At 42.5% G+C, this 26,105-nt stretch overlaps 1 protein-coding gene across 2 annotated transcripts in view; it reads right to left on the bottom strand.

Moving 5' to 3' along the window:
* Nucleotides 1-8,129, bottom strand: part of LOC109868753 (cAMP-specific 3',5'-cyclic phosphodiesterase 4D-like) — a 411,106-nt gene extending 402,977 nt beyond the window's left edge. Inside the window, exon 1 of one of the 2 annotated variants that reach the window (XM_031802500.1) lies at nt 7,910-8,129. In XM_031802500.1, the coding sequence (XP_031658360.1) occupies nt 7,910-8,009 (100 nt within the window). In that variant the 5' untranslated portion in view covers nt 8,010-8,129. The remainder of the gene's footprint in view (nt 1-7,909) is intronic. The other variant, XM_031802501.1, reaches the window with a different exon arrangement.
* Nucleotides 8,130-26,105: the final 17,976 nt, after the last annotated feature.

The raw sequence follows: 26,105 nt of genomic DNA on the forward strand, positions 1-26,105 counted from the left end.
GATGTTACAGGAAGGCCATAAAGATCATCAAGGACAACAACCACCCGAGCCACTGCCTGTTCACCCCGCTATCATCCAGAAGGCGAGGTCAGTACAGGTGCATCAAAGCTGGGACCGAGAGACTGAAAAACAGCTTCTATCTCAAGGCCATCAGACTGTTAAACAGCCACCACTAACATTGAGTGGCTGCTGCCAACACACTGACAATGACACTGACTCAACTCCAGCCACATTAATAATGGGACTGGGTCTTTAACAAATTATATGTTGAATTCACGTCACCAACTAAACCAAAAATACATGTTCAAGAATAGGATTAAGCCAATGCCTCAGATGGAACTATCCAAGCAGTAGACACATCTCCTTTAAATGTGGATATTTGGTTGAGTTGTCAACCAAACAGAATTCAATATTACTTTTGTAAGACAGCCTTAATATTAGGCTATTTCCTATCTTACAAACTAATGTAACAGTATTTATTCAACCTTAAAATGAGTAACAGAACCATGGCCACATTTTGAGGTTACTGTAATAATACATGTGTTATGTAATCATAGAAAGTGTTCATGTTCAGGGTCGCAGGTCTGTGGAAATCTTCACAATTGCTAAAATAATCTGCACAGAATCTCTAACGGCATTGATCACTTGCACCATGTACTTTAATGTAATCTCAACTATCTACAGTCCAGGTCATCTAGTTATGCTATTAGATCAAGCACAGCGATAACACACTAAACTGTCATATAAATAAACTAAACATCTGACATTATATTCCCATTTGAACTAGTGTGGTTTTAAATGGTTGAAAGCGCAGTGATAATGCATATAGGTGACACCTAAACAAAAAATTGGACATTGATTTTCTATTGGAATTTGGTTTTGCTTTTAGATGGTTGAAAGGATAGTGATAACACATTGGAAATTGAACAAACTTTTGTCTGTGTTTTTGAGTGGGTGAAAATAGGTTGTAATCTCATTGATCATCGAAGCTACCAAATATAACCCAATTCTCCACATTGAAATAACGTGGTGTGCCCAGTGGGAGGGAGAGGAACCATGGAAAGTGTCCATCAACCTTGATGTTAGAGACCACAGCAGGCAGCCTGGGAAAGAGCCCACTGCACCCTGGGAAAGAGCAGCTCTATGTGTCAATATGTTTCCCACATCATCCAGGTCACGGCCCAAATGACAACGACTTTGACTTTCAGACGACTTTGACTTTTTCCAAATTTTGTTACGTTACAGCCTTATTCAAAACTTATTAAATCGTTTTCCCCCTCATCAATCTACACACAATACCCCATAATGACAAAGCAAAAACAGGTTTTTAGAAATGTTTGTTAATTTAAAAAAATTAAAAAATTAAAAATATCACATTTACATACCGTAAGTATATAGACCCTTTACTCAGTACTTTGTTGAAGCACGTTTGGCAGTGATTACAGCCTCAAGTCTTCTTGAGCTTGGCACACCTGTATTTGGGGAGTTTCTCCCATTCTTCTCTGCAGATCCTCTCAAGCTCTATCAGGTTGGATGGGGAGCGTTGTTTTGCACAGCTATTTTCAGGTCTCTCCAAAGATGTTCAATCGGGTTCAAGTCTGGGCTCTGGCTGGGCCACTCAAGGACATTCAGCGACTTGGCCCGAAGTTACTCATGCATTGTCTTGGCTGTGTGCTCAGGGTCATTGTCCTGTTGGAAGGTGAACCTTTGCCCCAGTCTGAGGTCTTGATCGATCTGGAGCAGGTTTTCATCAAGGATCTCTCTCTCTCTGTACTTTGCTCCGTTCGTCTGTGCTTCGATCCTGACTAGTCTTGACCAATCAGCCTGTTACCAACCCTTAGTAAACTTCTGGAAAGAAAGTGTTTGACCAGATACAATGCTATTTCGCAGTAAACAAATTGACAACATAATTTCAGCATGCTTATAGGGAAGGACACTCAACCAGCACAGCACTTACACAAATGACTGATAATTGGCTGAGAGAAACTGATGATAAAATGATTGTGGGGCCTGTCTTGTTAGACTTCAGTGCAGCTTTTGACATTATCGATCATAGGCTGCTGGTGGAAAATGTATGTGTTATGGCTTTACACCCCCTGCTATAATATGTATAAAGAGTTACATGTATAAGAGAACACAGAGGGTGTTCTTTAATGGAAGTCTCTAAAATATAATCCAGTTAGAATCAGGAATTCCCCAGGGTAGCTGTTTAGGCCCTTGCTTTTTTCAATTTGTACTAACGACATGCAACTGACATGCAAAAGCCAGAGTGTCTATGTATGCGGATGACTCAACACTATACACGTCAGCTACTACAGCGACTGAAATGACTGCAACACTTAACAAAGTTTCAGAGTGGGTGGCAAGGAATAACTTAAATATTTCCAAAACTAAAAGCATTGTATTTGGAACAAAACACTCACACCTCAACAAAATCTTGTAATAAATTATGTGGAAATTTGGCAAGTTGAGATTCTTTCTTTTCACCTTTATTTAACTAGGCAAGTCAGTTAAGAACAAATTCTTATTTTCAATGACAGCCTAGGAACAGTGGGTTAACTGCCTGTTCAGGGGCAGAACGAAGGATTTGTACCTTGTCAGCTCAGGGATTTGAACTTGCAACCTTCTGGTTACTAGTCCAACGCTCTAACCACTAGGCTACCCTGCCGCCCCACTGCTTGGAGTACTGATGCTTGGAGAAACCCTAGATTGTAAACTGTCACGGTCAAAACATATTGATGCAGTAGTAGCTAAGATGGGGAGAAGTCTGTCTATAATAAAGCGATGCTCTGCTTTCTTAACAACACTATCAACAAGGCAGGTCCTACAGGCCCAAGTTTTGTTACACCTTGACTAGAGTTCAGTTGTGTGATCAGGTGTCACAAAAAAGGACTTAGGGAAATTGCAAATGGCTCAGAACAGGGCAGCACGGCAGGCCCTTGGATGTACACAGAGAGCTAATATGAATAATATACATGTCAGTCTCTCCTGGCTCAAAGTGGAGGAGAATTTGACTTCATCACGAGAGGTATTGATCATGAGAGGTATTGACATGTTGAATGCACTGAGCTGTCTGTCTAAACTACTGGCACACAGCTCAGACACCCATGTATACCCCACAAGACATGCCACAAGAGGTCTCTTCACAGTCCCCAAGTCCAGAACAAACTATGGGAGGCACACAGTACTACATAGAGCCATGACTACATGGAACTCTATTCCACATCAAGTAACTGATTCAAGCAGTAAAATTAGATTTAAAAAACAGATAAAAAACACCTTATGGAACAGCGGGGACTGTGAAGCAACACAAACATAGGAACAGACACATACATTCACACACACACGACAACATACTCACTATACATACACATGGATTTAGTACTGTAGATATGTGGTAGTGGTGGAGTAGGGGCCTGAGGGCACACAGTGTGTTGAGAAATCTGTGAATGTATTGTAATGTTTTTAAAATTGTATAAACTGTCTTAATTTTACTGGACCCCAGGAAGAGTAGCTGCTGCTTTGGCAGATCTGTGCCTCGACACAATGATGTCTCGGAGCTCTACGGACAATTCCTTCGATGGCTTGGTTCTTGCTCTGACATGTACTGTCAACTGTGGGACCTTACATAGACAGGTGTGTGCCTTTCCAAATCATGTCCAGTCAATTTAATTTAACACAGGTACACTCCAATCAAGTTGTAGATACATCTCAAGGATGTAAAACAGGAAACAGGATACACCTGAGCTCCATTTCGAGTCTCAGAGCAAAGGGTTTGATTACTTATGTAAATAAGATATTTATGTTTTATATTTTTTATAATTTTGCAAAAACAATTCAAAAAAACTGTTTTTGCTTTGTCATTATGGGGTATTGTGTGTAGATTTCTAAGGAAAATGTTTAATCAATTCTTTAAAAATAAGGCTGTAACTCAACAAAATATGGAAAAAGTTAAGGGGTCATGATTCCTTCTGAAGGCACTGTATACACTACATAGTGCACTACTTTAATTCACTTCACAAAAGTAGTGCACTATAGGCAATATTGTGCCATTTGGGACACAGACCCAGAACATGTGACATGTACGTTAACCATACTGTTTTTCGTCCATTCCTGTATTTTCCACTGCTTGGTTAACAATCTGATGCAATTTCATCAATCCAACTAGAATATCTGTAGCAATTTCAGCAGTTAACTGGTTGAGCAATAGATCATTAAAATAGAATCGCTTACTTTCTGCTTTACTGCTATGGGGACACTCAAAATGGCCGCCAGTCCCCCCGTTATGGCGTAATTGACCTGAATGGGTACACCTGTTCTGCTCATTCTAGTACAATTTTGGGGTGGGGGGAGGGGGGTCTGTTCAAACTGCACCATATGCATACATACATTCTGAACTGGCCTATCGGCATGTGAGTCCACCTGTAAAAAATGGTAAGCAAATCGAAGCCAAATCCTGCTGAATCCCTGTCTCATCAGAATATGGCCAAGCTTACCTTATCACACTCTCTTGGCCATGGCTTTTATCCTCTTTTGATGCTAATTGGGTAAGAACTTGCGTGTAATCAGCAATGTTTGAATCAATTAAATCAATGTAACATCAGCGCAGCAAGCGATTGAACGTGATGATTTCACATTGGTAACGTTTTCCATGAGGTCAGTGTGGACAGTCGTGAATCATTGATTTCAGCATAATTGTCACACACATCACACTCTGGGCAAGCGAGAAATATCACTTCATAATTCAACCACTGTTGCCTTGTAGAGGCACATCACACACAACACAGTGTAAACACACAGAGTGGACAAAACATTAAGAACACCTGCTCTTTCCATGACATAGACTGACCAGATGAATCCAGGGGAATGCTATGATCCCTTATTGATTTCAATCAGTGTAGATGAAGGGGAGGATACAGGTTGTCCCCTACAAAAAATCCACATAGTAATTCACATTTCCAGTTGCTGCAGGATTATTTTCCTGCTGTAGAAAGTTGTCTCAATTAAAGATCCTACATCTGTAACTAGTACCTCCATTGTTTATAAGCTTTAGTGTAGTCATTCTCCCCGACCACTGTACCTAACCTCATCTCAATATCCACCCTATTGGACCTCATATTCAAACCATACTGTATTCAGTTGAATCCTATTTACTTGTATGAACAGGGATCTCACCCTCTGCTGTTTCCTGTAGTCCATGACCATCTTGTTTTGTTGACGTTGAGTGAGAGGTTATTTTCCTGACACCATACTCCGAGGGCCCTCACCTCCTCCCTGTAGGCCGCCTCGTCGTTGTTGGTAATCAAGCCTACCACTGTAGTGTCGTCTGCAAACTTGATGATTGAGTTGGAAGCGTGCATGGCCACGCAGTCATGGGTGAACAGGGAGTACAGGAGAGGGCTCAGAACGCACCCAGTGTTGAGGATCAGCGGGGTGGACATGTTGTTTCCTACCTTCACCACCTGGGGGGCGGCCCGTCAGAAAGTCCAGGACCCAGTTGCACAGGGCGGGGTCGAGAACCAGGGTCTTGAGCTTAATGACGAGTTGGGAGGGTACTATGGTGTTAAATGCTGAGCTGTAGTCAATGAACAGCATTCTTACATAGCTATTCCTCTTGTCTGGGGTAGAGCAGTGTGCAGTGTGCAGTGTGATGGTGACCTATTGGGGCGGTAAGCAAATTGGAGTGGGTCTAGGGTTTCGCAATTATACAATTACACACATAGACACATACAATTACAGATAATTGTAAGTGTGGGGCCCAGAGATGAGGTGGTCATTAAAAAAATCATATTCAACCCTATTATTGCACACAGAGTGAGAGTCCATGCAACTTATTATGTGACTTGTTAAGCACATTTTTACTCCTGAACTTATTTAGGCTTGTCATGACAAAGGGCTTGAATACTTATTGACTCAAGACATTTCAGCTTTTCATTTTTAATTCATTTGTAAAAACGTCTAAAAACATAATTCCACTTTGACATTATGGGGTATTGTGTGTGAGCCAGTGATACAAAATGCCAACGTGATCCATTTTAAATTCAAGCTGTAATACAACACAATGTAGAAAGTCAAGGGGTGAGAATACTTTCTGAAGGCACCGTACAGTATTGAATAGAGCAACAAATGTCAAATATTGAATAAATACATGGCATGTCTCTATCCAATGGAATAAATGTCATCTATTGAATTACATGGGCTGGTTCTACAGTATGCCAAACCCATTTACACTAAGGCTGGTGTACTTTAGCCCGGGGCACTTTGCTTCTACTTAGCCTGCTGTCATTGTCTCTCCCCTGAAAAGTCATTTGAATGTGATCGGATAATGTTGAGGGTCATTTGCATTTAAGAGATGAGGCTTCACTTGTGTTTCGGAATGGAAAGGCAGTGGAAATAACAATATCATGCTTGCCAATGATTCTCTATTAAGTCACAATGGCATTCTGTAGTTATAAGCTGCAACTAGATAAGTGAGCAGGCTCCATACAGTAAATCAACTATTAAATGACTTGGTAAGGCACTCAGGACTTCCAAAAGCACCAATAAGCTTTGACGGTGGAGGCTGCTTTCAAGACATCACACATGCACAGAACTTTGGGATAACTGTTCGGCATTTTAATAATAACATGACGTCATTCATATACTTTGCTATCCACAAACCCATCACAAAGTATTCATACTGCCTTATACTTCTTAGTATATGAAAGGTTTCTTTCTAGACAGACTACCTGAATTTTTCAAAAATGACTAAAGAGAAAAACAACCATTCATGAATGTTTTGCTCTCCTCAAGCCCATTTAGAGAAAGCAACAGCCAGGGAAAGTGAGGCACCACTCGACAGACACCACATGGTCAGACAGGTCAGTCTCCCAGCAGACTTCCCCACTATGCCTCTTTAAGAAAGAAGGTTTGGATAAACCACACACTTGACTGACGAGTAACCTTGTCTGACATTCGAAGACTTGGAAATTACAAACTTTAGAAGCCTTTTTAAACCTTGAATACACTACAAGTATGCATTTCCTGCTGTGCAAGAAAATTCTCATCAAATTAAGATCCTACATCTGGAAAGAGACAGCAGAGATATATGGTTATACCTTGCCATGTATTCAAGGTTGAGAGCTCTCAAAGCTTCTGTGCAAACATTAATACTTTTTTAGAAGTTTCACAGTTTCACTTTCCTGGGACTTTTCACTAAAAGCATTTCACTATCGGCCAAATAGACTCCTTAAACAGGTAGATCGTTTTCAGAATAAGAATTAGTAGTTCTTAGCAGTAGTTTATAAACTGCGTAAACAGTTCTCTGACGGGTTCAATTGGATACAGGTTTAAGTTTAGATTTTCTGTGTTGCATAAACAAAAAGATTGTAACTACATTTTCTGATCTGTTATAATATTAAAGTAAATGTATGATTTGTTTTACATTCAAGACAACTGTACCTTGTTCAAAGAAAACATTTCGAGTTTCACATGCACAAATACAGTGAAATGCCTTTCTTGCAAATAGGATGATTACGAGTCTGTTTAGTTTCTAAGCTAAATTCTGAATGCAGCATTCTTTTAGACAGCCTTTGAGGATGTTGTTTAAGAACATATAGGTTCATGATGCTTAACATCACCCTCAATACCTTCAGCACAAATACACGTGATCTCAAAACAACTGGAGTGCATGGCAGGTGTTGGCGCTATACAGTTTCAGACATCACACCATCTCATTCAGACAGCAGCACCGGTGCAGCACTGGTGCTCCAAAAACGATCTGCACTTGAATAACTTGCCCTATGACACTGTTAATGAATGCACATGTGAAAACTCAATAAATCTACTTTTCCAAAAGTATCTACACATGTTGTTGTAAATAAGCTGAAGATTAACAAGTTGAGGCAGAGAAATTAGTAGACAAACTTACCTTCCGTCTCCCAAAGATGACCCTCAGCTGTAACGCAGCCACGAATCCCCCAAATGACATAAATCAACAAATAACTAAGTAGCTTTATAAATACAAACATCCACTCTCTGCACAATTTAGCCTAATAGTCCAAAATAGAATATCAAAACAGACTAACACTCCGAAAGGGAATACCAACACAGACTAACACTCCGAAAGGGAATACCAAAACAGACTAACACTCCGAAAGGGAATACCAATACAGTAACAAATTCTGGATGGTGCTCATGCTCACGCACGCTGGCTTAGAAATTATGAGGCTGTGCTTCCGAAGGGCTCAGCCAATGGTTTGACTCCACTCACACACGATTTCCCCCACCCCACACACATACACTCCACTCCCCCTGAAATAAGCCAAGCTGGCTCTGACTAGCTGTGGCAGAGGCGAGGCCGACGCTCTCATACACAGAAACACACACACACACTAATACACACACACTAATACACACATTGGCAGGGCTTACTCTCCCTATAATAATTCTAAGCCCCTCACTGCTTATTCTTTATCCCACACACCTTGAAGGGCAAGACCTGGCACCACACCTTGAAGGGTGAGATCTGGCACCACACCTTGAAGGGTGAGATTTGGCACCACACCTTGAAGGGTGAGATTTGGCACCACACCTTGAAGGGTGAGATCTGGCACCACACCTTGAAGGGTGAGATCTGGCACCATACCTTGAAGGTTAAGATCTGGCACCACACCTTGAAGGGTGAGATTTGGCACTACACCTTGAAGGGTGAGATCTGGCACCATACCTTGAAGGGTGAGATCTGGCACCAAACCCTGAAGGGTGATATCTGGCACCACACCTTGAAGGGGTGATATCTGGCACCACACCTTGAAGGAGTGATATCTGGCATCACACCTTGAAGGAGTGATATCTGGCATCACACCTTGCAGGAGTGAGATCTGGCACCACACCTTGAAGGAGTGAGATCTGGCACCAAACCTTGAAGGGTGAGATTTGGCACCACACCCTGAAGGGTGAGATCTGGCAGTATGGCCAGTAATTGTTTCTAATAATTTCATTTAAAAGGGAATAGCACTTTGACAACAAAAAAATCTGTTATTTTGTTTCTATTTTGTATGTTGATTATTGTCCAATTATATATATTTATATATACAGTACCAGTCAAAAGTTTGGACACACTAACTCATTCAAGGGTTTTTCTTTATTTTTACTATTTTCTACATTGTAGAATAAGACATCAAATCTATGAAAAAACACATATGGAATCATGTAGTAACCAAAAAAAGTGTTAAACAAATCTAAATATATTTATATTTTATATGTGAGATACTTCAAAGTAACCACGGTTTGCCATGATGACAGTTTAGCACACTCTTGGCATTCTCTCAACCAGCTTCATGAGGTAGTCACCTGGAATGCATTTCAATTTTTAAAAGTTAATTTGTGGAATTTCTTTCCTTAATGCGTTTTGAGCCAATCAGTTGTTTTTTGACAAGGTAGGGGTTGTATATAGAAGATAGCACTATTTGGTAAAAGATCAAGTCCGTATTATGGCAAGAACAGCACAAATAAGCAAAGAGAACTGACAGTCCATCATTACTTTATTAAGACATGAAGGTCAGTCAATGCGGAACATTTAAAGAACTTTGAAAGTTTCTTCAAGTGCAGTCGCAATAACCATCAAGCGCTATGATGAAACTGACTCTTTTTTTTTTACCCCGTTTTATCCCCAATTTCGTGGTGTCCAATTGTTGTAGTAGCTACTATCTTGTCTCATCGCTACAACTCCCATACGGGCTCGGGAGAGACGAAGGATAAAAGTAATGCGTCCTCCGATACACAACCCAACCTAGCCGCACTGCTTCTTAACACAGCGGGCATCCAACCCGGAAGCCAGCCGCACCAATGTGTTGGAGGAAACACCGTGCACCTGGCAACCTTGGTTAGCGCGCACTGTGCCCGGCCCGCCACAGGAGTCGCTGGTGCGCGATGAGACAAGGACATCCCTACCGACCAAGCCCTCCCTAACCCGGACGACGCTAGGCCAATTGTGCGTTGCCCCATGGACCTCCCGGTCGCGGCCGGTTACGACATAGCCTGGGCGCGAACCCAGAGTCTCTGATGGCACAGCTGGCGCTGCAGTACAGCGCCCTTAACCACTGCGCGCCCCTGAAACTGACTCTCATGAGGACCGCCACAGGAAAGACCCAGAGTTACATCTGCTGCAGAGGATAAGTTCATTAGAGTTACCAGCTTCAAAACTTGCAGCCCAAATAAATGCTACAGAGTTCAAGAAACAGGCGTTTGTGGTCAAATTGCTGCAAAGAAACCACTACTAAAGACCACAGATAAGAAGAAGAGACTTACTTGGGACAAGAAACACGAGCAATAGACATTAGACCGGTGGAAATCTGTCCTTTGGTCTGATGAGTCCAAATATTCGATTTTTGGTTCCAACCACCATATCTTTGTGAGACGCAGAGTAGGTAAACGGATGATCTCCGCATGTGTGATCCCACCATGAAGCATGGAGGAGGAGGCGTGGTGTGGGGGTGCTTTGCTGGTGACACTGCCAGTGATTTATTTAGAATTCAAGGCACACTTAACCAGCATGGCTACCACAGCATTCTGCAGCTGTACGCCATCCAATCTGGTTTGCACTTAGTGAGACTATCATTTGTTTTTCAACAGGACAATGACCCAAAGCACACCTCCAGGCTGTCCAAGGGCTATTTGACCAAGAAGGAGAGTGATGGAGTGCTGCATCAGATGACCTGGCCTCCACAGTCACCCGACCTCAACCCAATTGAGATGGTTTGGGATGAGTTGGACCGCAGAGTGAAGGAAAAGCAGCCAACAAGTGCTCAGCATATGTGGGAATTCCTTCAAGACTGTTGGAAAAGCATTCCTCATGAAGCTGGTTGAGAGAATGCCAAGAGTGTGCCAAGCTGTCATCAAGGCAAAGGGTGGCTACTTTGAAGGATCTAAAATAGAAAATATATTTTGATTTGATTAACACTTTTTTGGTTACGACATGATTCCATATGTGCTATTTCATAGTTTTGATGTCTTCACTATTATTCTACAATGTAGAAAATAGCAATTATAAAGAAAAACCCTTGAACAAGTACTTGTGTCCAAACATTTGACTAGTACTGTATATACACTGCAAAAGTATGTGGACACCTTCACGTCAAACATCTCATTCCAAAATCATGGACATTAATATGGGGTTGGTCCCCCCTTTGCTGCTATAACAGCGTTCACTCTTCAAGGAAGGCTTTCCACTAGATGTTGGAACATTGCTGTGGAGACTTGTTTCCATTCAGCCACGAGCATTAGTGAGGTTGGGCACTGGTGTTGGGCGATTAAGCTGGGCTCGCAGTCTGCATTCCAATTCATCCAAAATGTGTTCGGTGGGGTTGAGGTCAGGGCTCTGTGCAGGCCAGTCGAGTTCTTCCACACCACTCCAGCCGTCGCTTGGATCCAGGGTGTCTGGGGTGATGGTGTTAATGTGAGCCATGACCAGCCTTTCAAAGCATTTCATGGCTACAGATGTGAGTGCTACGGGGCAATAGTCATTTAGACAGGTTACCTTGGAGTTCTTGGAGGAAACCTGGCACCATCCATACGGTGAAGCATGTTGGTGGCAGCATCATGCTGTGGGGATGTTTTTCAGCTGCAGGGACTGGGAGACTAGTCAGAATCGAGAGAAAGCTGAACTCAGCAAAGTACAGAGAGATCCTTGATGAAAACCTGCACCAGAGCACTGAGGACCTCAGCCTGGGGGAAAGATTCACCTTCCAACAGGACAACGACCCTAAGCACCCAGCCAGGACAATGCAGGAGTGGCTTCGGGACAAGTCTCTGAATGTCCTTGGCCCAGCCAGAGCCCGGATGTGAACCCGATCGATCAACTCTGAAGAGACATAAAAATAGCTTTGCAGCAACGCTCCGCATCCAACCTGACAGAGCTTGAGAGGATCAGCAGAGAAGAATGGGAGAAACTCCCCAAATACAGGTGTGCAAAGCTTGTAGCGTCATACCCAAGAAGACTTGAGGCTATAATCGCTGCCAAAGGTACTGAGGCAAGGGTCTGAATATTTATGTAAATGTGATATTAAATGTAAATGTAATAAATTTGCCAAAATGTCTAAAAACTTGTTTTTGCTTTGCCATTATGGGGTATTGTGATGTCATTATGGGGTATTGTGATGTCATTATGGGTATTGTGATGTCATTATGGGGTATTGTGTGTAGATTGATGAGAGAAACATTCGTTTTTATATTAATTTTAGAATAACGCTGTAACGTAACAAAAAGTGGAAAAGTAAAGGGGTCTGAATACTTTCTGTGTATATATATATATATATATATATATATATATATATTTTTTTACATTTACAAAAATATTTAACCTTTTATTTATAACAATTAATGTTTTCTAGCATACTTTGTGTATGTGTGTGTGTGTGTGTGTGTGTGTGTGTGTGTGTGTGTGTGTGTGTGTGTGTGTGTGTGTGTGTGTGTGTGTGTGTGTGTGTGTGTGTGTGTGCTTGTGTTTAAAATACTATACTAAGGAACATTATGCCTGCTAAATTAGATACATTTCACCTGTGAGCCTTGTCTGTGAGTTCCAAAGGCATTGTTGCACAATCATGCCTTGTGTTCTATGAGTGCAGTTCATGTAGCGTCCTCATGCATTCAGCATTTGTTTTCAGACATCTTAGTAAGTCTTTGTTTGGATGTGTGTCTTTATATACTACAGTCACGTCTTAGCTCGTTGAGCTGACAGCAGACATGTAGGACAACATCATATCTCTTCACATGGGTATTATTGACTTTCGACCAGTTGACGTCAAATGTTTATGGTCTGAGTAGTTTGAGTATCTATCTCTGCACATTCAAAACCATGAGAATTTCCTGGAGGCAAAATACAAGGTTACAGGTCATCAGAAACACATGCTCTCCATACACATCCTTTGTGACAGAGAGCATATTGGAAATGCTGTAAAGGAAGTAATGAATGAGATATTTCCATGAAATATAGAAACAACCTCGTCACTGTTGTCCATGTAAACAAACACTTTATAGCCTGGAAACATGATTAAAACTATAATTTTGCATCATTGCTCTGTCTATGAATTTGACAGTGGTTACATTTCTCCAGGCCCATCCTTTAGCTTTTTACCAAAACAGTGGGAGAGAATACAATTTGTTATTGTTTTAACTGCTGATTGGCCCCTTTAAAGCATGATAATAGTAACAGTTATGAGTTTGATTGCATGGGCTGCACATACTCAATATCAGTATTAGGTGTCACTGTTAAGTTGGCAATTCTGTAAACCGGCTTAGAAAGTGCGTGCTAATAATGACAAAATTCTAGGGGCAGTCTCAAATATATAAAAGGGGCACTCTCAAATGTACTAAACGGGCAGTCTCAAATGTATTAAAGGGGCAGTCTCAAATGTATTAAAGGGGCAGTCTCAAATGTATTAAAGGGGCACTCTCAAATATATTAAAGGGGCAGTCTCAAATGTACTAAAGGGGCAGTCTCAAATGTATTAAAGGGGCAGTCTGCTGCCCTACCGCTTGTTTTGCAGACTGCAGATTTAATATGCACAGCCTACCGTTATCATTTCGACTGACCTTTAAGGTTGTTCTGTATACTGTAGCAGTGCCTTAAGTCTACAGTCATAGTGGTCAAAAAACAAGCTCATCCATTTATTCATTATTTTATAAACAGCTTACACATCGTATATAGACTCTATATCAATTCATTAAAATGGCTTTGTGTGACTGTAAGACTATTTTCTCTTCACACTGCAATGCCTTTTGTCACTTTAATTGAATTACATCCAAATGAGGTCAATCTAAGAAGTATCACCTAGTAACAGCAGTGGTCAAGACATTTCATCTGCATGTCATGAGCTCTGTTCTATGAAAGGCAGATTAGCTTTGTGTGGCTACAGCATCACTATGGCCCGTCCGCTGACTTCAGTGTCTTTGTTCTGCTGGGAGGAACTGTGCCGTAACGACAAACTGTATAATTTCCTGCAAGCAGTCACATCATGAGTGAATGTAGACTAGTAGGGCGGGGGCGTGTCAGAATGTTGGAGGAGGGGAGGGGTTTGTAGTTTGAACTGTCACTTTAATGGTATAGTTATTGCACCTAAATTAAGATCAATGCAAAGTCTTTAAACTCAGAGTAAGGTTTCAATCGCAGACGGACAATGCTGTGTCTTTGTTTTTACAGAGACCTGGTTTTATGGACAGTTCACCTGATTCTGCTATTCAACCAGATGGCTTTTCCATTTTCCGAATGGATCTGATCGTACCACGGCTTCTGGTAACAGTAGGGGAAGGTGTATGCTTCCTCATCAACAATTCCTGGTGTACTGAAGATGAAAACATCTAGAGCTCCTGTTCACCCGACCTGGAGTTTCTGATGCTAAAATGCCCACCCCACTATATGCCGAGGGAAATCATTTTTGTTTATTATCACAGCTGTGTACATACCACCACAAGCAAACATCAAGGCATTCCTCAGCAAACTGTACAAGAACACTAGCCAGCAAGAATCCTCTCACCCAGAAGCAGTCTTTATTGTCGTGGGAGATTTTAACCAAGCAAATTATGTTTTTATTATTCCAAAGTATCACCAACATGTATCCTGCCCCATGAGAGGAAACAACGTGCTGGACCCTGTGTACACAAACATCAGTGACGCGAACAGAGCCATCTGTTCCTCTGTTCCTACTCCCTGCCTACAAGAAGCAACTCAAGAGAGAGCCACCAACACAGAGAATAGTGAGGAGCTGGACAGAGGAGGAGACTCAATGATTCAGGACTGTTTTGAGAATACTGCCCAGGACTCATCCATCAACATTGAAGAATATACACTGAGTGTATAAAACCTTCCTAATATTGAGTAGCACCACCCTACCCCCACACACACACACTTTTTCCCTCAGAACTGTCTCAATTCATCGGGACATGCACTACACAAGGTATCAAAAGATTTCCACGGGCAAGTTGGCCCATGTTGACTCCAATGCTTCCCACAGTTGTGTCAAGTTGGTTGGGTGTCCTTTGGGTTGTGGACCAATCTTGATAGACACGGGAAACTGTTGAGCGTGAAAAACCCAGCAGGGTTGTAGATCTTGACTCAAACCAGTGTGCCTGGCACCTACTACCATACCCTGTTCAAAGGCACTTAAATATTTTGTCTTGCCCATTCACCCTCTGAATGGCACACATACACAATCCATGTCTCAATTATCTCAAGGTTTAAAAATGTTTCTTTAATCTTTCTCCTCTCCTTCATCTACACTGATTGAAGTGGATTTAACAAGTGACATCGATAAGGAATCATAACTTTCACCTGAATTCACCTGGTCAATTTATGTCATGGAAAGAGCAGGCAAGTTTTATGTTTTGTACACTCAATGTACATCGTCAGTCACAGAAGGGTTTCGAGAGGCTGGTCATGGCCCACATTAAGGCCAGCATGCCATGCACACTGGACCCACTTCTATTTGCCTACCACTCTAACAGATCCAGAGAAAAAAAAAATCCATCGCTATTCACACAGTATTGCTTCCGTCCCTCTCCTCGCCCCAACCTGGGCTTGAACCAGGAACCTTCTGAACACATCAACAACTGCCTCCAACAAAGTATCGTTACCTATCGCTCTACAAAAGCAACGGCCATTGCAGAGCAAGGGAAACAACTACTTCAAGGTCTCAGAGCGAGTGACATCTCCAATAACGAGCTAGCCATTTCACACTCGTTACACTAACACATCACATCACTAAGAGGAAAACCTTAGTGAGAATGCTGTTCATTGACTACAGTTCAGCATTCAACACTATTGTTCCATTCAAGCTTGTCACCAAGCTCAGAGCTCTGGGTCTGGACACTACCCTCTGCAACTGAATCTTAGACTTCCTGACGGGCATACCACAGGCCGTGAGGATTGGCAACAACACCTCCTCCACACTGATTATTAATACATGGGCACCCCAGAGGTGTGTCCTCAGCCCTCTGCTGTACTCCCTGCTCACGCATGAATGTGTGGCATTGCATGACACCAACTCCATCGTCAAGTTTGCTGATGACACCATGATTGTAAGCCTAATAATCAATAATGACGAGTCAGACTATAGGGAGGATGTAAGTGTCCTGGCATTGCAACAACAACCTGTCCATCAACGTCAGCAAAACAAAGGAGTTGATTGTTGATTTCAGGACGTAGAGGAGGGAACACACCCCAATCCACATCAACAGGACTGCAGTAGAGAGAGTCAGCAGTCTTGTCAAGAGGGCGCAACAGCTCCTCTACTTCCTAAGGTGGCTGAAGAAATTTGGCATGCCACCCCGGGTCCCCTCCAAATACAGCCGGTGCATCATCGAGAGCGTCCTGATCAGTTGCATCATGGCCGGGTACGGGAATTGCTCCATCCACGACCGCAAGGCCCTCCAGCAGGTTGGTGAAGACGGCCCAGTATGTCACTGGGGCCGTGTTCCAACCCTACCAGGACATATACTGCAGCATCATCAAGGACCACACACACCCCAGTTACGACCTGTTCACTCCCTTACCGTTGGGCAGACGGTATCATAGCATGAGGTCTGATACCAACAGACTCAGAGACAGTTTATATCTACAAGCCATCAGACTGCTGAACACTGGAACTGGACTCTCACACACACACGCGTGCATGCGTGCATGCCCGCACGCACACACACACACACACGCACGCACACACACACACACACACACACACACACACACACACACACACACACACACACACACACACACATACACACATACACACATACACACATACACACATACACACACACATACACACATACACACATACACACACACACACACACACACAGACTACCGTTCAAAAGTTTGGGGTCACTTAGAAATGTCCTTGTTTTTGAAAGAAAAGCAACGTTTTGTTCCACTAAAATAACATCAAATTGGTCAGAAATACCGTGTAGATGTTGTTAATGTTGTAAATGACAATTGTAGCTGGAAACGGCTGACAGTATATACATTCATGCTACACACACATCACAACTGCTGCTACCAGATTCTTATTTACTGTTGCTAATACTGCAGAATTTAAACAGTTGTCCCCTAATCCCCTCTTCCCCAAAACACGGGTAAATATTGGACCATAAATTGTGCCTTCCTGTATTATACTCATGCAAGAATGTCTATTCTATTCTACTGAGCCATTACATTTTTGTTCATATTCTTATATTCTATTATTTCTTATTGTTGTTGCATTATCAAGAAGAAACCTGCAAGTAAGCATTCTGTTGGACAATACAATCTGTGGCCAGTTTATTAGGTACACCCATCTAGTACCGGGTCGGACCCACATTTGCCTCCAGAATAGCCTGAAATCTTCGGGGAATGGAAACATTGCTCAATTGATATCAAGGGACCTAACGGGTGCCAGGAAAACATTCCCCACACCATTATACCAGCGCCACCAGCCTATGCCTTTGACCCCAGGCAGGATGGGGCCATGGACTCATGCTGCTTACGCCAAATCCCGACACTCCCATCAGCACGACGCAACAGGAACCCGGGATTCGTCTGACCAGGCAATGTTTTTCCCACACCTCAACTGCCAAGTGTTGGTGATCGTGGGCCCACTGGAGCCACTTCTTCTTGTTTTTAGCTGATAGGAATGGAACCCGGTGTGGTCTTCTGCTGCAATAGCCCATACATGACAAAGATCGACGAGTGGTCTATTCCGAGATTCCGTTCTGCACACCACTGTTGTACTGCGCCATTATTTGCCTTTTGTGGCCGGCCTGTTAGCTTGAAAACTTCTTGCCATTTTCCTTTGACCTCTCAACAACAAGCTGTTTTCGCCCACTGGACTGCCGCTGACTGAATGTTTTTTGTTTGTCACACCATTCTTGGTAAACCCTAGACACTGTCGTGCATGAAAATCCCAGGAGGTACTGGAACCAGCAAGCCTGTCACCGACGATCATATCAAGCTCAAAGTCGTTTAGGTCACTCGTTTTACCCATTCTTTAAAAATAAAAAAAACTACTTCTTTTTCCTCCCCGTTTTCTCCCCAATTTCGTGGTATTCTGTTGTATCATCGATGCAACTCCCGTACGGACTCGGGAGAGGTGAAGGTTGGGAGCCGTGCGTCCGCCGAAACACAACCCAACCAAGCCGCACTGCTTCTAGACACTATGCCCACTTAACCCGGAAGATATCCGCACCGATGCGTCAGAGGAAACACTGTGCACCTGGCAACCGTGTCAGCGTGCACTGCACCCTGCCAGACATAGGAGTCGCTAGTACGCGACGGGACAAGGACATCACAGCCGGCCAAACCCCCCACTAACCCGGACAGCGCTGGGCCAATTGTGCGCCGCACCATGGGTCTCCTGGTCGCGGCCGGCTGCGACAGAGCCTGGACACAGAATTTCTAGTGTCACAGCTAGCAGTGCCTTCGGGGTGGCCCCGATTTACCCATTCTAACATTCAAATGAACAGTAACTGGATGCCTGTCTGCCTGCTTTATATAGCAAGCCACTGCCACATGACTCACTATCCGTGGGAGTCAACCACTTTGGTGAACGGGGTGGTGCACCTAATAAACTGGCCACTGAGTGTATATCCTGTACATATGACTAATTAAACAAAACAACCATAAAACAACCATAATGAATGAATGGACCCACAGTCCCTGAATGTCTTTTCACAGGCCCCAGCCCAAAGACAACACGGTGACTGGCTGTCCTTTCTGCCTCCTACGACTGCTGTTCTATGCCTTTGTATGGCTCACAAAGAACCGTGGAGGAGCCAAAGCAAATACATGCCGTGCACCACCACTGCATATTTCCACTCTGCACTCTCTCTGTGAGTCCTGGAGTTTCTTGCATCAGGTAAACCACAAGGTTGGCATAAGTGGGTGTAGAGATTATATGAAATCGTCTGTTTGATAAACTCTCAAAACCCTTTAATCCTTTTCTAATTTCTGCACCTCTCAAGATTAGTGCTGTTTACCCTGCTGTTTGGAATTGACTTCAAACAAGACCCAGGGTCTTAAAGCTATCGTTTTACTTCTCAGCAAGGGTGCCAGCTGATCTGATGGAGCACAGTTTGTGGCGATTTAAATGAATATTGCAAAAATTATTTAGGATATGGCAGTAATATTACATAATCTCAAAAATAAGTAGGAAGAGTGGAGGCTGGTGGGAGGAGCTATAGGAGGACTGGCTCATTGTAATAGCTGGAATGGAATTAATGGAACAGTCAAACACGTTGTTTCCATATGTTTGATGTGTTTGGTACCATTCCATTGATTTCATTCCAGCCATTACAATGAGCCCGTCCTCCTATAGCTACTTCCATCAGCCTCCTCTGAGTAGAAAACGTTCCGGGAAAGTGTCAGTAATTCAGGATATGGCAGACTACAATATTAGCACAATTGATAGTGAGTTACAGACAGTTAGGAAGCGAAATGGCTCCAACAATTCACTATGTATAATAGATAACAGGCCAGTCGTGTTATACAGTACCTTTCACCTCACATTAGACAAAAATACATTTGAACTCACATTAGGCAATAATACCAACCAGAAGCCATGAATTACAGGCAACATCCGCATTGAGTTAAAGGCTTGAGCTGCCGATTTCAAAGAGCTAGACACTAACCAGAACGCTTATAAGAAATCCCGCTATGCCCTCCGACGAACCATAAAACAGGCAAAGCATCATTACAGGACTAAGATCAAATCCTACTACACTGGCTCTGATGCTCATCGGATGTGGCAGGGCTTGTAAACTATCACTGATTTACAAAGGGAAAACCAGGCACGAGCTGCCCAGAGCCTACCTGCCTTCTATGCTAAATGCCTTCAATGCTCAGTTTGAGGCAAGCACCACTGAACCATGCGTGAGAGCACCAGCTCTTCCGGACGACTGTGTGATCACGCTTTCCATAGCCAATGTGAGTAAGAGCTTAACATTCACAAGGCCGCAGGGCCAGACGGCTTACCAGGATGCATACTCAGAACATGTGCTGACCAGCTGGCAAGTGTCTTCACTGACATTTTCAACCTCTCCCTGATCAGGTCTGTAATCCCTATATGTTTCAGGCAGACCACCATAGTCCCTGTGCCCAAGAACTCCAAGGTAACCTGTCTAAATGACTATCGCCCAGTAGCACTCACATCTGTAGCCATGAAATGCTTTGAAAGGCTGGTCATGGCTCACATTAACACCATCACCCCAGACACCCTGGATCCAATTCGCTTACTGCCCCAACATATCCATAGATGACGCAATCTCTATTGCACGCCACATTGCCCTTTCCCACTTGGACAAAAGGAACACCAACATGAGAATGCTGTTCATTGGCTACAGCACAGCGTTCAACACCATATTGCCCTCCAAGTTCATCACTAAGCTAAGTATCCTGGGACCAAACACTCCCCATAGGGCGGTGCACAATTGGCCCAGCGTTGTCCGGGTTACGGGTGGGTTTGGCCGGGGTAGGCCTTCATTGTAAATAAGAATTTGTTCTTAAACTGACTTGCCTAGTTAATAAAGGTTAAATTTAATAAGTAAAAACATAAAAAAGGACATTCAGAGACTTGTCCCGAAGCAACTCCTGCGTTGTCTTGGCTGTGTGCTTAGGGTCGTTGTCCTGTTGGAAGGTGAACCTTTGCCCCAGTCTGAGTTCTTGAGCGCTGTGGAGCAGGTTTTCATCAAGGATCTCTCTGTACTTTTCTCCGTTCATCTTTCCCTCAATCCTGACTAGTCTCCCGGTTCCTGCCGCTGAAAAACATCCCCACAGCATGATTCTGCCACCACAATGCTTCACCGTAGGGATGGTGCCAGGTTTCCTCCAGATGTGACGCTTGGTATTCAGGCCAAAGAGTACAATCTTGGTTTCATCAGACCAGGACTAAAAGTCCTTTAGGTGCATTTTGGCAAACTCCAAGCAGGCTGTCATGTGCCTTTTAGTGAGGAGAAAGCCACTCTGGCCACTCTAACATAAAGGCGTGATTGCTGTTGAGATGGTTGTCCTTCTGGAAGGTTCTCCCATCTCCACAGAGGAACTCTGGAGCTCTGTCAGAGTGACCATTGGGTTCTAGGACACCACCCTGGCCGGGAGACCAGCTCTAGGAAGAGTCTTGTTGGTATCAAACTTCTTACATTTATGGATGATGGAGGGCACTGTGTACCCTTCCACAGATCTGTGCCTTGACACAATACTGTCTCTTATCTCTATGGACAATTCCTTCGACCTCATGGCTTGGTTTTTTCTCTGACATGCACTGTCAACTGTGGGACCTTATATAGACAGGTGTGTGCCTTTCCAAATCATGTCCAATCAATTGAATTTACCACAGGTAGACTCCAATCAAGTTGTAGAAACATCCCAAGGATGATCAATGGAAACAGGATGCACCTGAGCTCAGTTTCAAGTCTCATATTGCTGAATATTTATGTAAATAAGGTATTTCTGTTTTACATTTTTTATACATTTGCAAAAATGTTTAAAAACCTGTTTTCGATTTGCCATTATGGGGTATTGTGTGTAGATTGATGAGGAAAAACATTTATTTAATCCAATTTAGAATAAGGCCGTAACATAACAAAATGTGGGAAAAGTCAAGGGGTCTGAATACTTTCTGAATATACTGTATGTTTACTCATTGTTTATCTATCATTACTTTTATTATTACGTGTTTTGCTTTGCTATTATTTCTATATTTTCTTTCTCTCTGCATTGTTGGGAGGGGCCCGTAAGTAAGCATTCCACTGTTAGTTCACACCTGTTGTTTACGAAGCATGTGACTAATAAAAATAGTTTTAATTCCAAAGACCACACAACCATGGTGTTAACCTACCGCAGACTTTCTTTGTGACATTGACACGTCTGCCAATGTACGCTCCTGGAATGGGTAGGTCACAAGATCTCAGCTGCACAATCATTTTGGCCGGAGCCTGTTTACTTACAGCCAACAAGCAAATATGGTGTCGGCAGCCAACACAACTTGTTGTAATTGCCCGATAGAGTAGCCTACATTACATGGTTTCCAAATTCAATTATTTTACTTCTGAACACGTAGGAAAGTGTGGAAATGTTGCTTGGAGAGTAATGACTGTTCAAATGACTGTTCAAAGTCTGGCGAGCTCAAAGAAAATAATAGGTGTGTCTTGTGATGCTGTAGACTTGGAACAATCCAACTATAACAAATAGAGACGGACAGCCTTTACTTGCGTATTAAAAGGAGAGTAAATGGCAGACCATTTGTAAGTTACTAGATCCACGTCATGACTTGGGTGGAGCTGCATTCATTCTATTGACTTTTTTGACCACAATCCAAGTCTAAGTCATTTGTTTTATTTGCACATACAATGTGTCAACATATCCGGCGCCTTATGATATTTAGCATATCAGCTTGCCACTGAAAAGTACAGACAGAGTGTGCTTTCCAAATGGCACAGTATACCCTTTATAGTGCACTACTGTTGACCAGGGCCTTCAGGGCTATGGTCAAAAGCAGTGTACTATATAGGGAATAGGGTCCCATTTGGGACACACATAGTGAGTCCTGTGCAGGCATGACATAATAACATCAGGTGTTGACAGTGGAGACAGCCATTTACGTCTTAAACGAGGGCGTGGAAGCAGAATCACTCTTTTGTCAACAATAGTTAGCCCCACTTAACCCTTCTAACTCACTGTCACTGATGTCTTTTCACCAAGGTGATTGTGTACCCACCTGCCTGCCAGAGGAAGCGTTGTCCATCTCTAAGCACCTCCACAGCAGACTGTCAGTGACTGGGCAATGTCAACATCTGGAGAAAGAAGTAATGTGATGTACACAGTGCATGATATAACATTGATCAAGTTTCATCTTCCAAATCTCAATAGCTCTACTGTTTGAGCATTCACTTACCTGTTATCTCTCAGCCATTCACTTACCTGTTATCTCTCAGCCATTGACTTACCTGTTATCTCTCAGCCATTCACTTACCTGTTATCTCTCAGCCATTCACCTACCTGTTATCTCTCAGCCATTCACCTACCTGTTATCTCTCAGCCATTCACTTACCTGTTATCTCTCAGCCATTCACCTACCTGTTATCTCTCAGCCATTCACTTACCTGTTATCTCTCAGCCATTCACTTACCTGTTAACATTCATCCATTCACCTACCTGTTAACATTCATCCATTCACTTACCTGTTATCTCTCAGCCATTCACTTACCTGTTATCTCTCAGCCATTCACCTACCTGTTATCTCTCAGCCATTCACCTACCTGTTATCTCTCAGCCATTCACCTACCTGTTATCTCTCAGCCATTCACCTACCCGTTATCTCTCAGCCATTCACCTACCTGTTATCTCTCAGCCATTCACTTACCTGTTATCTCTCAGCCATTCACCTACCTGTTATCATTCAGCCATTCACCTACCTGTTATCATTCATCCATTCACCTACCTGTCATTCATCCATTCACCTACCTGTTAACATTCATCCATTCACTTACCTGTTATCTCTCAGCCATTCACCTACCTGTTATCTCTCAGCCATTCACATGGGGTGTGTTTGTATAGGAGATATTAGTGAAGGGCTAGTGAAGTATGTCCACGTGATGCAAAGGTTTCAAAAGGGTAGATTTTGTTCCCATTCCAACATTCTCTCACAGATGTGAAATTAGTGGAGGCTGCTGAGGGGAGGACAACTCATAATAATGTCTGGAAAGGAGCGAATGGAATGGCATCAAACACATAGAAACCATGTATTTGATACCATTCCACTCATTCCACTTCAGCCATTACCAACTGCCCGTCCTCCCCAATTAAGTTGCCACCAACCTCCTATGTATGAAATGCTGGCATGTCTATTCTGCGCTACCTCTGGAGGCCGCATGGAAATGTGATTTTCCCAATGTGGTTGAAAGGCCGTTTTTCCAATTTAGGCCGTGAAAAAGCATTTGCCTTTCACTGGAACCTGCTTTGGAAAGCATAATGAATAAATTAACCCTTGGATTCAAAGTAGATTAAAATATGTGTCTCTCAACACAAAGTTGAGTTCCTTTTAAAAGAGCTATTTCCAATGATGCAAGTGTTTCTACGACAAACCTTAGTTAAAAATCCACTTTCACCCCATACATAGTTGCATTTTTTGGTTTGACAACCAAAGTTATTTGGTTTTATTTTTGTTTTAACTGAAGTCATACAAAGCTATTTGGGGCATCAAGAAATGTCCATGTATGGACGAGAACAAATTGATATTGGGCACGTCTTTTCCACAGGCATATTCAGCATGGTGGATCTATAAATGTATCAAATATAATCTGGCACATGAACATTCTGCCCTTATCATTACATTAAACAATGTCTCTCATTGAAAGGAAAAAACTACTTTGGTGACCTTGACCTCATTGTTTGGGAGTTTAGCGAGCGGCCTGTCCTACTAGGAGCGGATAGTTATTATATGCTTGGAACAGCATGTCATCACTCACACATTCCTGCTGGAGGCACATAAAACCTTGTACCACATAGCTATGGAAAGATTGACCATTGATCACTTGACGTTGAAGATTAAACATGTACATTGTACTGAGCATTAAACTTAGAGCAGATTCAAGCTGTTGTTATAGGTTTGTAATAGTTGGCTGTGGAAAGTGGAGTGGGATAGTGGTGTACAGACATTGTGCCTCTGGTAAGCTACCATTGATTTGGAGTGGGCTGGGAGGACGGTTCACCAGCTTTTGTTTGGAGTGTCAGCCAGACCCTATAAACATGGGATGATGAATCGTTGCCTGGTCTACAGCCAAAGTGAATGGCTAAATAAACCAGCAGGTTCTGTAGGACAGCCAAGTCCAAAAACATCCCCAAAGTGAATGCAGAGCACCCTGTAAGGAAATAAATGATGATTAGATCTCGTAGAAATACTGAACCTGTTAGTGGTAGCATAAGAGGCAGCTGATCAGATGTGTTGTGTTTGACAAAAACACTACAGCTCAAAATGAACAGAAGCTCATGCCAGAGGAATACTAGAACGTTGATTGGTCATTCATGTGCATTAGCCGCCACTCGAATTGAGTCACAGTACAGTTCAAATTAGACCTCTCTTCTCTCTTTGGATAATGCAGCACTTATCTGCCTTCCTTTCAGGTATTACTCCATGAGAATATACTACTAGAATCATTCTCATTTAAAAGGCTTGTGTGGTAGGTTTTGTGTTTGCAGGGTACACTAAAGCTTCAATCTGTTTTAAAACAGGATTTGTACAATGAGTGTAGGGTATTAGAACATATTAAAATTATTTAACAGAAATATTACATATTTCATGCCTATATATAAAAGCCAAACTTATTTTCAACAAAGGCTCTATATAACCGGCAAGAAGGTTGGTATTTGATAAGAAATGTAGGATTTTCAAGCTATTTGAAGGTATAGAAATGTTGTTCATCATTAGATTATTATTTCCAGGACGCATTGTCATTCAAATCGTTATCCTCATAGATCAACACTACCCTCTTGTGGAAAGGAGAACGCATGGCACTAACAAAACACACCAATATACAATTATGGCGACTAATCATGGGGGAAGTTCGATAAAGATGTGGGGTTGCTTTGCTGTGTTTGGTACTGGGGGCCTTGAACGTGTGCAAGGTGTTTTGGAGTGCAATGTTCAACCCAGTGTCCAAAAACTGGGTCTCCATTGAAAATTGTGGGTCTTCAAACAGAACAACAGCACCCAGGAATGGTTCAAGAAGAAACGCTATAGGGTTTTTTCTCAAATTACGGTGGCATTTGGGCATGGTATTTAGGCATTTTGTAAAAAATGAACTGCATTTTTCTAGATTTGTATGTATTTAAATGTTTTTGGGTAAATCTTTCCATTCTAAATCAAATACTTTAGCTTAATGACTTTAAATAATTTGTACCATTATGATAACATTGTGCCACCAGTAGAAGTAGTAACACCAATGAGACAATGGAGGGCACAAACACTCAAAGGTCATCAAACCTTTTAAAAATTATTTACAAAAGTGATGATTAATAATTTTGTTAGCAATGTGCTAAAATCAAGGGAAAGCATTTACCACCACAATTCAAGAATGACCCTGGATTGTTCTGGAGTGGCGAA

The sequence above is a fragment of the Oncorhynchus kisutch genome, linkage group LG23 (assembly GCF_002021735.2).
Source record: "Oncorhynchus kisutch isolate 150728-3 linkage group LG23, Okis_V2, whole genome shotgun sequence".
NCBI classification, from domain to species: domain Eukaryota; kingdom Metazoa; phylum Chordata; class Actinopteri; order Salmoniformes; family Salmonidae; genus Oncorhynchus; species Oncorhynchus kisutch.